The following is a 16,922-nucleotide window of genomic DNA, read 5'->3' as shown; positions in this document are numbered from 1 at the left end:
CTCTCGCCAAGTCTCCAGCCTCCAGGCAGGGACCCTGTCACTCTCGCCAAGTCTCCAGCCGCCGCGCAGAACCCTGTCACTCTCGCCAAGTCTGCAGCCTCCGGGCGGGACCCTGTCACTCTCGCCCAGTCTCCAGCCTCCGGGCGGGACCCTGTCACTCTCGCCCAGTCTCCTGCCTCCGGGCGGGACCCCTGTCACTCTCGCCGGCTCTCCAGTTGCCGGTGAAACCCCCATCAAATACCACCCAAGAAAACGGACTAAAGGTTTTGGTTAAAGAAATGGCTTTGAATAATGTTTTCTTAAAATGGGGGAGAGACAATTGGACAAGGGAGGGATTTAGGGAGAGGAGCTTGTGGAGGGGGAGTGGGGAGGGGTATCGGGGACAGGGATCGGTATCGGGGAGGGGGATCAGGGAGAGGTATCGGGGAGGGGGATCGGGGAGAGGAACGGGATGGGGGAACGGGGAGTGGGATCAGGATTGGGGATCGGGGAGGGGGACCAGGATTGGGGGTCGGGGAGGGGTATCGTGGAGGGGTATCGGGGAGTGGGATTGGGGGGGTATCGGGGAGTGGGATCGGAGAAGGAATTGGGGAGTGGGATCGGGGAGTGGGTTCAGCGAGGGGTATCGGGGAGTGGGATCGGGGAGGGGGATCGGGGAGTGGGGATCGGGGAGTGGGGATCGGGGAGTGGGGATCGGGGAGGGGTATCGGGGAGGGGGAATCGGGGAGGGGGAATCGGGGAGTGGGTTCGGGGAGGGAATTGGGAGGGGTATCAGGGAGAGGGATCGGGGAGTGGGAGTGGGGAGGCGTATCTGGGTGTGGGTTCGGGGAGGGGTATCGGGGACTGGGCTCGGGGAGGGGTATCGGGGACTGGGCTCGGGGAGGGGTATCGGGGAGTGGGAAGGGGTATCGGGGTGTGGGTTCAGGGAGGGGTATCGGGGACTGGGCTCGGGGAGGGGTATCGGGGAGGGGTATCGGGGACTGGGCTCGGGGAGGGGTATCGGGGACTGGGTTCGGGGAGGGGTATCGGGGAGGGGTATCGGGGACTGGGTTCGGGGAGGGGCGGTAGGGCTGGGATGGCTAATGGTTCTGTCATTATTGGTCAGTGCACAGACAAAGGTCAGAATTGGGGCGAGCACGGGTGCCAGAGGGGATTCACACCGGAGCAGGGATTGGCTCCATCAAGACAACTGTTATTGGAGAATTCAACATTCAAGACAAGTAAACAGTCTCGGACTGAGCAGTGTGGGACGTTACAGTGTGGGACGTTACAGTGTGGGACGTTACAGTGTGGGACGTTACAGTGTGGGACGTTACAGTGTGGGACGTTACAGTGTGGGACGTTACAGTGTGGGACGTTACAGTGTGGGGCGTTACAGTGTGGGACGTTACAGTGTGGGACGTTACAGTGTGGGACGTTACAGTGTGGGACGTTACAGTGTGGGACGTTACAGTGTGGGACGTTACAGTGTGGGACGTTACAGTGTGGGACGTTACAGTGTGGGACGTTACAGTGTAGGACGTTACAGTGTAGGACGTTACAGTGTAGGACGTTACAGTGTAGGACGTTACAGTGTAGGACGTTACAGTGCAGGACGTTACAGTGCAGGACGTTACAGTGCAGGACGTTACAGTGCAGGACGTTACAGTGCAGGACGTTACAGTGCAGGACGTTACAGTGCAGGACGTTACAGTGCAGGACGTTACAGTGCAGGACGTTACAGTGCAGGACGTTACAGTGCAGGACGTTACAGTGCAGGACGTTACAGTGCAGGACGTTACAGTGCAGGACGTTACAGTGCAGGACGTTACAGTGCAGGACGTTACAGTGCAGGACGTTACAGTGCAGGACGTTACAGTGTAGGACGTTACAGTGTAGGACGTTACAGTGTAGGACGTTACAGTGTAGGACGTTAGTGTAGGACGTTAGTGTAGGACGTTACAGTGTAGGACGTTACAGTGTAGGACGTTACAGTGTAGGACGTTACAGTGTAGGACGTTACAGTGTAGGACGTTACAGTGTAGGACGTTACAGTGTAGGACGTTACAGTGTAGGACGTTACAGTGTAGGACGTTACAGTGTAGGACGTTACAGTGTAGGACGTTACAGTGTAGGACGTTACAGTGTAGGACGTTACAGTGTAGGACGTTACAGTGTAGGACGTTACAGTGTAGGACGTTACAGTGTAGGACGTTACAGTGTAGGACGTTACAGTGTAGGACGTTACAGTGTAGGACGTTACAGTGTAGGACGTTACAGTGTAGGACGTTACAGTGTAGGACGTTACAGTGTAGGACGTTACAGTGTAGGACGTTACAGTGTAGGACGTTACAGTGTAGGACGTTACAGTGTAGGACGTTACAGTGTAGGACGTTACAGTATAGGACGTTACAGTGTAGGGCGTTACAGTGTAGGACGTTACAGTGTAGGACGTTACAGTGTAGGACGTTACAGTGTAGGACGTTACAGTGTAGGACGTTACAGTGTAGGACGTTACAGTGTAGGACGTTACAGTGTAGGACGTTACAGTGTATGACGTTACAGTGTAGGACGTTACAGTGTAGGACGTTACAGTGTAGGACGTTACAGTGTATGACGTTACAGTGTAGGACGTTACAGTGTAGGACGTTACAGTGTAGGACGTTACAGTGTAGGACGTTACAGTGTAGGACGTTACAGTGTAGGACGTTACAGTGTAGGACGTTACAGTGTAGGAAGGAGCAAGAGAATTGTAGAAATGTTTTAAATATTCAGCAATGAAGGGCCTTTTAATAGTAGCTGAATCCAACAACAAACAGAAAGACAAATTCATTCTTTTTCTGTCGTTATATCAGAATTTTGATTATTAACAGGGTCTTGCCGTTGGATGTCAGCAGAGGAGTCAGATAGACGGACTCTGGTTTCCATAATCTTACCCTTTAATAGGGCATTGGAGGAGGATTTGAAATGAGGCTCTGGCCACTGAGTGGATATAATACCGGAGTCTACAGAACACACAGGAGCTAAATGGATAATCAGAGAGAGCCAAACAATCAGCAGGCTGCGTCTGGCGAGACTGCGACTGGGGTGAGTTCCCGTCCCAACTGTATCAAGGGTGGAAATAATTACTCCTAAATCGCCAGTCTGTTGAAGAAATATTTGGCCACTGCACCCGAGGTGCGATAAACTGGCTCAATGGGATTATCAGCTGCAACTCTGACCCATTTCACTGTTCACCTGGTCCAGCAATATTCCCATACCCGTGGCCACGTGAGGAACTGTAATGTTCACGTTTCAGTAAAAAGGCTGAAAGGAATTATAAAAGGATTTTCTTTCAGAGAACATATTGAAACAATATAAATTCAAGCAGTGTTTCAGTCCATCTGCAATTCAATTTGGAAACCAGGTCAAGCTGTGATTTGCAGTTAATTTTAAACTGAATTACATAAATCTGCCTGTGCGATACTTCCCCATCAGGAACATCGTGGGCATGCTACATCGTCCGGTATAAAATCTTATTCATGATGAACTTCTGTTGCACGTCAATCTATTTATTCCACACACACACGGTTTTTCAGTTTGTGACACAAAACAGTTTCTCCTGGGAGAAATTTAAAACTCTAAAGATCAGTGACATCTTTTTGGTCACCTTCAGTAAATATTCTCACCGGCTCAATTAAGCTAAAATTCCTTTGCGGATATTCAATAACAAAGTATCACCAATATAGGGTGGCCAACTGCATTTATATAGCACCTTTACTGTAGAAATCAGTTCAAACCTACTTCCACAGCAAAGTAAGGAAAAATAATTCAGTAGTTAAAAACAATGGGGCTGTAATGTTCACCAAAAGCTGTGCGACACAGGAGCAGAAGAGTTTGGGACCTAAATGGCTGAAGGCTCCTGCGACTGTTCTGAGGTAAAGCAGGTGGGGTAGACAGCACAGAGCAATGGACAGAGTGAGGCTGGGAGGGTTGCACAAGTTTATACAGACTGCGAGAGGCAGGGCAATGGAGAAATCTAAACACAGGGACTAGAATTTTAAATGTGAAAGCCTGGAGCTGATGCCAATGGCAAGGCTATTCAAAGTGGACAAAGGAGGAGGACAAAGGCAGCAGAAGGTTGGATGGGTTCAAGTTTATGGGAGGTTTACTCAGAACTAATGAAAATTATCATTTTATTTCTTGCAAACTACAAATTTGCAGTAGCAGTGTCCTAAAGTGTCCAACAAGAGAGACATCAATATTTGGACACCAAGCCACAGGTGACATCAGGACAGATGAGCGAAAGCTTCTCAAAGAACAAGATTATAAGAAGCATTTTTAAAATAAAGTAAAGTAGAGAGGTGAGGAGATCTCATCAGGGAAATCCACACTTCGGATCAAAGGAGGCCATAGGTAAGGCTATCAATGGGGGGGGGACATTAAAATCAGAGGGTGCATAAGAGGCCAGAATGGGAGGAGTTTGCAGTGATGGAGGGTGGAGGTTATGCCGAGATCTGAAGATAAGGATGGGTGTCTTAAACTTTTAAACTGATCGCAGCAGTAAAGAGCTTTCCTTTGCACAATATGGAATGGAAATAAAACAAGGTTTCTGTAGATTCCTGTACAAGTTAATAGTAAACTTTCCCAGTGTGTGCAGTATGTCAGCAAAGTACTGGGATCATAACTGGGATTGTCCACATTCCGAATGCAGGTTGTGACTGCAGCATTATGGGGGAGCGGGAGGGGAGAGAATGCTAAACGGAGAATGCATTTACCCCACTCCACGCTGAAACAGGGAAATTTCCCAACATCCCAATCACTTTTACCAAACATGTTAGTGACAGGAGAATCTCTGGGGTGCCTTCTCTGGCCTGGGAACAGTGAGAAGCATTAAAGAGAAGGGAGGAAGGACAATAGGAAAAATAATGAAATTAGCTGGATTAATGGGCTGCAACATGTTAGTTAGACATTAATATTTCTTTATTGTTGCAACACCGAGTGCAGAAAAGCAACACAAATACAAAATTATTGGAAGAGGTGTAGATGAATTCATTTCACATACTTCAGCTTAAACAAACATTTTGTTCTTGGAATGAAAGTCGATAACAAAGTTATATTCAATCCTTTCAAAGAGACTTAAGTTACACATTATCAAACTAACCAGAGACTAACCCATTACCTATACCTTGAAGTTAATGTTGGTTTTGCCCACTTTACACACAGATGCTGACTGATTTCATTATTTTCTGGCTTTATTTTAGTTGAAGCAATTAATCATCCCAAAGCCATTTGCAGATCACGATGTTTTAAACAGCTTACACGTGCGACCAAGAAGGGTATCTACGAAGCTGAATAAAAATATTTACCAAAAGTGTCCTTTCTCTGAATGAAATCGTCTGCAGAGAAAATTATTGAAATAAAACAATTGCGCATCAAATGATGAAAACCTTTCCTAATTACCGTCCTGCCTGGGTCAGACAGTGGGATTAGCCCTGCCAACCTTTCCGATCCCGTTTATAAAAAGGGTGATGTCTTGGAGCACAGCTTAATCCTTTGACTGCAGAGTCCGAGAGATGTCAACACAGAAAGAGCAACGATCTCCACCTTGCACAAGTCAGAAGGCAAAGGGACGGAGGGCAGGGAAAGAGTGAGAGGTAAATAGAGAGGTCATACTTTACCCCTGGAACGGGAAGGTCCATGTTATGGTCGGGAACCTAATATTCATCCAGCTTTCAGCATAGTTAAATCAAATCTTTTTTTTGTTTATAAATTTAGAGTACCCAATTAATTTTTTGCAATTAAGGGGCAATTTAGCGTGGCCAATCCACCTACCCTGCACATCTTTGGGTTGTGGGGGTGAGACCCACGCAGACACGGGGAGAATGTGCAAACTCCACACGGACAGTGACCCAGGGCCGGGATCGAACCCGGGACCTCGGCACCGTGAGGCAGCAGTGCTAACCACTGTGCCACCGTGCTGCCCTATAGATAAATCAAATCTATTATTTTCATAAATGTACTAAAACCTGTTAGGTTTTTACATTAAGAGTGATATAAACTATGGGTGGGACTTACTGAGCACCCCGCCGTGTGTTTTTCAGCGCCCGCCAGCGGAATCTACCGACCCCGCCATTGTCAACAGGATTTCCCGGTGACAACACCGCTCGTTGCCGGGAAACTCGTGCACCGGCTTGGGGCTGGAATTTCTCGCTGTCATGAACAGCGGGTAAATCCAGCCCAAATTTTAGAGGTGGTAAACTAAATGCCACATCCTGCTTAAAGTTCAGTTCACACCGGGACAGAAATATTTTTAACTGTTGATTTATCAAGACAAGAATGTGGAGTTAAAATATAAAGATCATCCAAAATGCTGCCGTAACCCATCTCCGGGTCGTCACAGACAGGCCCAAACCAAAAACCAGGTGCAACACCCCCTGGTCCAATTGCCCATCATCCAGCATCAGTGAGACTATCACCCAGTGAGAATCCAGCACCAAGCCTGTTAGCCAGCTACGTTATCTTCTCAGTATATTGTACTTTAGTTTGTATTATAAATATCTAACCTAATCATTGAAAAACATTTCAAAATAAATTTGTATTTATTAACCAATGTTAAGTTTTTTTGTCCAGTAAGGGGAACAATGCTTGCTGTTTATTGATCAGCCGGAAACTCACTATCCCAAGTCAGGAATGTTTATGAAACTGTATTGCACAGGCCATAAAGTTTGTGTCCAGTGCACAAAGTTGGATGAGTTTAGCTGCTTGGATTTCTTTTTTTTGTAAATTTAGAGAACCCAATTATTTTTTTCCAATTAAGAGGCAATTTAGCGTGGCCAATCCACCTACCCTGCACATCTTTGGGTTGTGGGGGCGAAACCCACGCAGACACGGGGAGAAAGTGCAAACCCCACACGGACAGTGACCCGGGGCCGGGATCGCAACTGGGACCTCGGCACCGTGAGGCAGCAGTGCTAACCACTGTGCCACCGTGCTGCCCTCCTCGGCACCGTGAGGCAGCTGTGCTAACCACTGTGCCACCGTGCTGCCCCATTGTTTGGATTTCTGAGGTGAATCAAATGTAAACCGTCGAGTCTATTTCCTTCATCTTTGGTCACTTCCTTTGGCTCAGGATCAATCCTGCCCATGTTTCTTCCAAAGCACCTTGGGGAAAATGGTGATATATTTAATTAAACAAGTAATACGCAAAACTCCAATCTGTCTAAATCTCATTCCCAAGCAACAGCCTTGCTCGCTAACTTGCGTTTGAAATTTTGAAGGCCGGTTCTTTCCACTGAACTCCAGGAATAAACTCAATTTGTATTAAAGTAACTATGGCTAGAGCAGAACATATTTAATGTGTGTTCTGAGAATGGGTTATCACCCAGAACCATCCCCTGTTCACAGATACTGCCCGACCGGCTGAGCATTTCCACCAGTTTCTGTTCTTATTTCACATTTCCAACATGGAAAGTATTTGTCTTTAATTAGCGGAGTACAGAGCAACGGAAAACTGATGATCACTTACCTCTTCCTACTCTGTGACAGCAGAGCCTGAAGGAGAGAGCTCTCCAGGAGGGAGATGCACAAGTCTCAGAGGACCAGGTGGCCTCATTAGCTGTGAGGTGTGAGCTGCTGGGTCACTAACCCTGCCTCCTTTCACTCTCCCTGATATTAATGAGAGAATGTGAAGAGGCTAACTTTCCCCCATGGAAATCCACTTCAAATTCAACAGTAAAACAGCCACTCTAACTCTGCTCGGTACAAACACTTGGAAATTGCAAAAGCTGATAACAGTGCCCGCAGTGGGTACATATACAAAAAGCACTGCAGCAACTTGCCATGACTTCTTCAACAGTACTTTCCAAACCCATGGCAACCAACATCTTAGAGAAAAACAATGGCATAAAAAGTGTATGGAAACACCACCACCTGGAAGCTCCCCAAGTCACTCACCACCCTGTCTTGGAAATATATTGCTGTTCCTTCACTGTGTCGCAGGGGCAAAATCCTGGAACTCCCTCCCTAACAGCATAGTGGGCGTACCTACACCACACGGACTGCAGCGGGTCAAGAAGGCAGCTCACCACCACCTTCTCAAGGGCAATTCAGGGTGGGGAATAAATGCTGGTCTAGCCACATATTGAGAATGAATAAGAACACAGGTCATGGGTACTGATGAAGGTGACGGTCCATGATCGACAAAACCAGGTGATCTGGTCTCAATCGGAGTTGATAATGACTCAAACACAGAGGATTTATTTGGAGGTCCGAGATTATGGAGAGACCAGATCACTAATTTTGATTGTTCTTGAGTTCTAGTGTGAAACTAGCAGTTTCTTACTGAGCAGCACTTTAAAAAAGTTCATCCAAACAAGGAACAGCAACCCCTAAACACAAGTCTTCACTGTCAGCAGGGAAAAATGTATCGCTGAGTTTTGGCTCAGAGTCCCTTGTATACAAACTGGGAACCTGATCCAAGTTCTTTGCAAAGTTCTGAAAGGTGATAACACACTCACTGCCCAGAGAATGGAATCTGTAAGTGGAGGGTGACTAACGCAGGGTAGGTGAGGAATATTTGCTGACAGATGTCAGGAAGACTGGAAAATATGCCATGACCAGATTGTCCTCATTCCCTGGCAACTGCATCCTCCATCACAACTTTGAGCCTTTGATCTCAAGCTTCAGCTCTGCATTCAGGGGGAAACTACCTGTGCTTTAGCTTTCCAGGTCGAATGTGGAGGCTCCCTGAACTACATCCAGCAGACCAAACACAAATCAAACCATTCAGCTAAGACTTTATCTACCTGCCCTCCCCCCCACCCCAATCAAATTATTCGTCCCCTCACGAATTGGTCTGTCATCAGAAGAGGCAAGTGAAATAATCTTCAATCAACCCATTTTCTATAGTAAGAAATATTGATGCATTCTGATTAGTCTTGGATCCTCTCAGGATAGATTTTACAATTAACCACTTCCCAAACTAATTCTATTTCCTGACAACCTCCTCAAAATAATTGCAGTTTCCTGCTTTGTGCCTTCGTTCTCATACTTACAGTAATTATCTGGTATCTCTCCCAAAGATTTAACATCAGCCACTTGGACCAATATATCCCACATTCCCAACTTTGGGAAAAGGTTTCCTCTGCTCACAAACTTTATGGTGCTTCAACAACTTGATTTCGCTCCTAGTCTTGCATCAATACAACAGAAAACCAAGTGGTTCATTTTTACGCATCTCTGGGACTTTGCTTTGTCACTAACATTCCCCATGCCCATCAGTTTTTCTTCCTTCGTCTGAATAAAGCTCCCCTCCAATTTGGATTTGAAAAGAGTTACAATATGAAGCTCAGTGTTTGCCCACGGCACATTCGCCATCTCGGGTTTCCCACTGACGCTCGAATCAGTGTTCACTTTCCCAGTCACCATTCACTATTGTGTAGGATTAAATCTTTAATCTAGTTGTTATTTACAGCAAAGCAAAAACAGCTTGAACATTCAAGATTCAATAAATTGTACTTTAAAATGTTATACATTTCATATCTATAAGCTACTCGAGCAGTCTGTTTCTAACCTCCAACAGATTTTCCCTTTTCTCTTGATTTTTGTAAAGTTCCCACTTGTCGAAGGATAAAATCCCTCCAAAACTATAGTTCAAAAATAGAAACATCTGTCTCACTTTTTCCTCAAAATGTTCCCAATGCTCCCTTTAAAACTATTTAAAAACTATTGCAAATCCAATAATGACCTAATGGTTCAGGGAGAATAATTGAAACATCCTGCAGGAGGACATGAGCATTTCACCATACCGGTCTCAGACTAGTTGGATTTCTGAAACTCTGAGCCAGAATTGACAGGTGTGGTTTTAGCGAGTGCCTCCCCCGAACAGTGACGACCAATTCAGTGACAAAAGCAAAACAATGGACCAGTACATGAAGCTGATTCAAGGGACAGTTCATTCAAACTGAATAAAGTCCTGAATATTTAATCTCACAGTCCTAACGCGTGACTTGAAAGAGCACAGAAACTTTGGACACCAATTAGCCTGTGCTCAATTACTGACCTGTGACATTTTGCACATTAAAACTACACTGACATAAGCCCTTTGACATGAACAAGACAAGCTCTTGTGTCATTTTCGTATCTAATCTACATTCAACAGTAACTATATTCTTACAAATACTTAAAACACTAACATTCACCAAGGTTTCTCACCAATAATTGCACCCGGAATAGTTAAATATTCAAACTAAGAGGTGCTTCTCCAAGAGTTTATTTAGGGAGAAGATGAGCCCCAGTAGGACCTGGACACAATGCTGATGACTTCTGAATTTCTGCTTTAAGTCAGATAAATGGTGAAGAGACTTTAATTGGCCTCAGTGCCTGAGGTTAAGTTAGGGGGAAACATGTAATCAGACATGGTCACTGTTCTTGGCTATTAGTGTCCCCGTGCTGACACAGCCAGTTCACGAACATTGGGGAAAAACAAAATAGAGTTTAGCTGTGATGCCACCATAGGTTGAATAAGCTTGCAGACATCGCCTGGGCCCAGGATGGTGCTTTCCCCAAACTACTGCTCAGCTGGGAGGCTGGTGCCCTGACAAGGTATTGGTTCAAAACCAGCAACAAAGGCAGAAGCAAAAGTTAAGGTATCAAAAGTATTTATTAAAAATAACATGTTGGATCTAAACTAAGTGCGTTTGGATAATCCATCAGCTAAAAGCACAAAGGCAATTAAAAGAAACAAACACTGCATTTCTACAGCGCCTCTCTTGGTCACAGGGTACATCCCAAAATACTTCCCAACCAATGAGGTCATTTTGAAGTGTGATCATTGTTGTAATTTAGGAGATGCAGCAACCAATATGTGCACAGCAAGATCCCACAGCAGCAGTGTGATTTTGGCCAAATAATCTGCCTTGGCAATGTTGGCGGTGGGATGAATCGGCCAGGACACTGGGAAGAGCTCCTCTGCTCTTTGCTGAAACATTGTCAATGGGATTTTACATCCACCTGAGGGGGCAGATTGGGCCTCAGGTTGACATTTCTTTTGAAATACAAATATCCGATCAGAATATAAACAGCACATTACTTGGGAATAAAGAAGAGATAGATCGGACCCCAGCTGAGATACTGCGCACACGTAAGCCATGCAGGGAGAACTTTATTTGGAGAGCAGCGTAGCACATCCTCAAGACACCCCATCGTAATCCACAGCCTATTAATTGTCATTGAACTGCAGCCACTATATCCTGTGAGTAAACAGCCAAATGTGTGTGTGGGGGGGTGGGACAGGGGTAGCTGTGTGCATCTATCAGTGTCTGTGTGCATCTATCTGTGTGCAAGTATGTGTGTGTGTAAATACACGTGTGCCTATGTGCACGTTAGACAGGCCATGTGGTGCGAGGTGACACATATTTAGAGAAAGTGTTGTCTCAGTTCTTAGAAACTTTTCTCTCTAAAAGCACTCCTGTTTTCAAGTTAGCGAAGAGGTGGGTATCGATTGATAGACAGCATCTGCCTAGTTCATGGATAACAATTAGAAAAGAAGTGGATTTAGTAATATGATGGTTTAAAATGTCAGAAGTCATATGCATATTTAGTTATACAGCGACATGGCGTCTGCATGGGAGACACGGTGAAGATTTCAAACTCCTGGCCTCTGAGAGACACAGCCTCCTGAGCTGGGTGGTCCGGTTTGATCTGGTTGCTGCCACACTCGGCTGGGAATCCTCCAGCCCTGCCCGATATAGCGGAGGGCGTGATCTCTGTGTAAATGCTTTCAAGGTTGTTCATGGAGATGCCATCGGCTGCCGTTCCGAAACCATCAAAGCCCAGAGCTGTGAGAAGGAGGAATCTGCCATAAGCAACATGCACACTCGCATGTCTAAGTATACGACACCAGCCTGTCATATATGGATTTACATTAGGTCCAGTGACGTCTCTGCTGAAATGCGAAGACAACTATAACCACACATACACACTAAATAGACGTTCGCTTTATGCTAAACGGCCTGCATTGTGAATTTGTTATCCCAATGGAGTCTCTCTCCTGACGCTCACAATGAATGTGCCACCCACAAAGTCCCACTTATTCCAGTGTGCTCCTGCTGCCAGCACAAACTCAAAAACTAACCCTTCAGCACGACTTGGCTTAATAATTCATATTTGAACGGTCTCACAAGCACTGCAAAGATTCATTGTTAAACTGCGTCAGTGTAAAATAATTTAAAAGATGGAAAATGAGCAACTAAAAATATGACCATGAAAGTGAATCACAATAACGATCATAGAATTCTCAAATGCCCTGAAATGTTTGGCGGTGATAGTCCACATCATTTACAGCAGATACCCGAGTCTTTCGCTATTTGCAAGTTGTAAGTGGAAGGACCTAATGGAGAAAGTATTGTGGGCCATTTTGTGGGAGGGGCACCCACCATTGGCATGAGAGCCAACTCTGGCTAACTCATCCAGCAGTCTAAGCAAGTGTATCGTTACCAACTGTCATGAGAATGTCACTTTAAGAAATGTTTGGCTGCTCATGTTACTGCCGTGATGTCAGAGTGTGGGTGGAGCTGAGCTCTGATTCTGCTTTTTAGTTTCACTTTGAGAAAAGCTTGGGCGTGTCTGTCATTTTGCTTTCGTTTTAGTGTTGGAGCCGAAGCCAGACAGAGCAGCTGTACTGCTGTTCTCTCTGCCATGAAAAGACTATCTCTTGATCATTTGGTGAATTCAGAATTATAAATGTTCACAGTAGTGAATGTAAACCTGATGTGCTTCAGTTAAAAGGTGTTTCTTTTGTCTTCTGGATGTTGTTTGGGAAGTTAGTAAGGATTACTTAGTGTTGTATTCTTTGGGGGTTGTATTTGAATTGATGGTTGCTAAGATGTTCACTGTATGTTTTAAAAAGGTTAACTTGAGTTCATAGAATAAACATTGTTTTGCTTTAAAAAATACTTTTCCATTTCTGCTGTACCACACCTGTAGAGTGGGTCGTGTGCTCCCCGTACCACAATCTATTAAAAGTTGTGGGTCAGGTGAACTCCATGATACACTTTGCAATTCTCTAAACCCTGGCCCAGAACACCAACTAAGAACACCAACAGTTGGTAGGGCAGCACGGTAGCACAGTGGTTAGCACTGTTGCTTCACAGCGCCAGGGTTCCAGGTTCGATTCCCGACTTGGGTCACTGTCTGTGCGGAGTCTGCACGTTCTCCCCGTGTCTGCGTGGGTTTCCTCCGGGTGCTCCGGTTTCCTCCCACAAGTCCCGAAAGACGTGCTGTTCGGTGAATTGGACATTCTGAATTCTCCCTCTGTGTACCTGAACATGCGCCGGAATGTGGCGACCAGGGGATTTTCACAGTAACTTCATTGCAGTGGTAATGTAAGCCTACTTGTGACAATAAATATTATTATTAAAGGGTGCTGAGGTTGGGAAGTCAGGCGCAGTGTCAGGCTTGCTCAGGGAGGAAGGGAACAGGGACAAGGGGTAGAGGCTTCAAAGGCAGGCAGCCACTCAGTGTCGATTCCTACTGGCTTCGCGTGGCCAGAGCTCTCAAACATTACGGCCACATTAAGGGATAGATATGGGGGAGGTGGGTGAGCTTTGGGATACACATACTGGAGGACCCCACGCATGCAGAGGACCTCAGGTGCAATTCGGCTTTAATTGTGATTTGCTGTGAAGATTACTGACCCTTCACAGAATCAGAATTTACAGTGCAGGAGGACATTCAGCCCATCGAGTCTGCACCAGCCCTTGGAAAGAGCACCCTACCCAAGCCAACACCTCCACCCTATCCCTGTAACCCCACCTAACCTTTTTTGGTCACAATGGGGCAATTTAGCATGCCCAATCCACCTAACCTGCACATCTTTGGACTGTGGGAGGAAAGCGGAGCACCCGGAGGAAACCCACGCAGACACGGGGAGAACGTGCAGACTCCGCACAGACAGTGACCCAGCAGGGAATCGAACCTGGGACCCTGGTGCGATGAAGCAACTGTGCTAACCACTGTGCTACCCCCTTCCTTTAAAGGGCCATTGTTTCAAATTCAGCTCTCCCCTCAAATCACATCCACCCTTTAAACCCAGACAGGGCTTCAATCCAACTGATGGATAAATGGAATCTGGTTTGAGAGGTCCCGGCTCAGAACCGGCAGATTGTGAGAAAGTCAGAATGCTGCCACTTACAGTTTTCCCAAACAGTAGCTGGTTTACTGCATGTTTCATGAAACAAGTATATTTCCCAAGAAGTAATTTCCTTCAGTATCTTTGAGGATTGTTTGCCCTCAGGCTTCACCATACCCTATACTTTACTGTTTAACAGGTCCTATTTCTAGTGGGCAACCCACCCCCCCCAAATTTAACCCCATTAAAAATATTCTCGGGAATTCCTACACCAAAGGTGGGAAGGGTTGACCTGTGCACCTACAAACAACAACTCAAAGGATGGACATATCCACAGAGCTTTTTGCTGGTGGAGTATTAGACAAAACGGCAAGCTCAGAGCGTGGATTTGCATTTGTAAAACGCAATTGCTAGAAGTGTCAGAGGAGAAACAAAATGGAAACTTTTTTTTTAAATTTAGAGTACCCAATTAATAGTTTTCCAATTAAGGGGCAGTTTATCGTGGCCAATCCACCTACCCTGCACATCTTTGTGTTGTGGGGGTGAGACCCACGCAGACACGGGGAGAATGTGCAAACTCCACACGGACAGTGACCCAGAGCCGGGATCGAACCTGGGGCCTCAGCGCCGTGAGGCAGCAGCACTAGTCACTGCGCCACCGTGCTGCCGTCAAAATGGAAACATATATATGGTTTAAAGAAGCCACTCTCATTGACTGATTAAGGATGATATTATCACCATGTGGTTCATGGCTTAAAATTGAAAAGCAAGATCCCAGGAGTCAGGACCCTGCTCATTGCCAGATACTCCCAGCAAAATACTATGGGAGGACCAGGGCTCAGGACTCAGTAATTGCTCTCCACCCCCACACCCCTGGGGCAGGACAGTGACCAAGACCCCTGCGATCAGGCTCAATGGCCAGAATCCCCACGATTGGACACAGTGATGGTCCCAGGAGCAAAAGGTCAGCGGTTTGGTCATTCCTAAAATAACTTCACTGGCGACAGGGAGTAGGGATCAGGGAAAGATGGAGCATTGAGAAACTGAGATTGGAATGGTGATGAGCATCAAACCCCCTGAAATGTTCATGATTGGTCAATGGAGACTTTATACAAAAGACAAAACAATTAACACAAATGTGTGATAGAGGGAGGGTACAGATAGGGGGCGGGGAAGGGTGGATAGGGAGCGTGTGGGAAAGGGACTGAACACAGAGTGGAAGGATAGAGGGGAAGGATAGAGGGGAAGGAATGTAGGGGAAGGAATGTAGAGAAAGGGATAGAGTCAGAGGAAGGGAGGGAGGGGGTGGGAGAAGGCAAATACTGGAACTATAAGTGAAGTAATACATTTTTCTGCACAAATGACTCCATGCAGGCAGACAAATTAAAGCTTAAAAGTGCATAAAGAGTTTTGAAAATGCCATTAAAATGCCAGAGGATCTCGACCTCATGTCAAACATGACTGCATAAAATCATGAGTTTCTGCTGACTGGGCTTCAGTATTGGAAAGGTTTAATAATTCTGGACAAGCTGCAGTGCAGATTTAGTTAGAAGATAACTGGATTGAGGGTCTGGGTGAGGAAGAATGGCTCGAGCAATAAGGACTGTGTTCTCTTAGAAAGAGGGAAACGTGATGGGGAGGGGGCTGTGAGTTATTCTTCAATAAAGTTGAGAGATCAGATTGGCAGAAGGAATATTTCGAGTGTTGAGAATCAGAAACTCAAGGCTGTGGTAAGATAAGCACCAGTTGTAGCACAATATGGAATGCATGGTCACAGCCAGCAACTGATTCAGAATCCATTCCAACATTTAAAAGGCACCAGGCAGTTTGCCAAAAAATATAAAGGGGTGGGGTGGGGGGGGAGATGGTTGCAAAAATCAGTCCCAAGGTGGTCTACCTTCAGTCCAATCGCGATGGGCGAAATAGCCACTTCCAAGTTAAATGTAAAAAGAACGTTTGAAATTCAAACTGTGAATTCAGTTGAACCTTTCTTGAAGTTTTCCTTTAATTTCAATTCCCAACACTGATGGGATCAGGGAGGTGTGAACTGGAATGTGCTGCCTGAATGGGTGGTGGAAGCAGATTCATTTCTAAAGCAAATTGAATAAATGGTTGAAGGGGGCAATTCTTTCCAGGGCTGCAGGGAGGGGTGGGGACGAATGGAGTTGGTCCTTCAAAGGGCTGGCACAGGTGCGGTGGGCTGAATGGCCTCCTACTGAGCTGTCAGTAAAATGTTTTTAAACATACCAACAAAGGTTGGGCAATTTCTGAACCATTTTTTAATTCACGGGATTATCACAATGTGCATGGGATGATGCTAAAATGCAAAAGGAATGATTTTGATAATTTGTATATGCGGGAATAAAATGTGTAACGGCACAAAGTGCTCACCGTCATTTCTAGGCTTCTTGATTCCGCAGTGCTCAGATTCCTCGTGGCTTCTCTTGCGGCTGGTTCTTGTGTAGCCATTTAGGCCATCCGTGATCAGATTATCCCGGTAAAGGCCGCTGGCGATGCCATTGGTGTAGAAACCATTTAGCTGATGGTTCTGCACACTGCACAGGAACTGGGAGCATTCATGGAAGCCCTGAGCCAGGGCAAGCTCAGCTGCAGTCAACCCATTCGCATTCCTTAAACTGCACAAAGGAACATGGAAACAATTACACTCCATCTTATCACACAACTTCACACATAGGATAGATCTGGACATGTGGGAAAGATTAGTTAGGGCACTTTGTTGAAGGCGATATGAAAAATTGCATTACAATAAATCTGTTACAGTAATCTGCTAATAACAGTATTAGAGTATTATTGCAGCATTTACACCAGTATT

The 16,922-nt window shown here is 45.8% G+C and overlaps 1 protein-coding gene across 6 annotated transcripts in view; it reads right to left on the bottom strand.

The window, feature by feature from the left end:
* The window catches only part of LOC140391483 (ankyrin repeat domain-containing protein 10-like), a 122,402-nt gene that overhangs the window by 9,194 nt on the left and 96,286 nt on the right, over nucleotides 1-16,922 (bottom strand). For 5 of the 6 annotated variants that reach the window (XM_072475999.1, XM_072475994.1, XM_072475998.1 and 2 more), the window contains one exon: nucleotides 16,481-16,725. In XM_072475999.1, coding sequence (XP_072332100.1) covers nucleotides 16,481-16,725 — 245 coding nt within the window. Of the gene's footprint in view, nucleotides 1-10,602; nucleotides 11,799-16,480; nucleotides 16,726-16,922 lie in introns of those variants that run through there. The other variant, XM_072475996.1, reaches the window with a different exon arrangement.

Source organism: Scyliorhinus torazame, chromosome 15 (assembly GCF_047496885.1).
Source record: "Scyliorhinus torazame isolate Kashiwa2021f chromosome 15, sScyTor2.1, whole genome shotgun sequence".
Classification (NCBI taxonomy): Eukaryota; Metazoa; Chordata; class Chondrichthyes; order Carcharhiniformes; family Scyliorhinidae; genus Scyliorhinus; species Scyliorhinus torazame.
The sequence above is the reverse complement of the archived record's forward strand: the minus strand, read 5'-3'. Positions and strand labels throughout refer to the sequence as shown.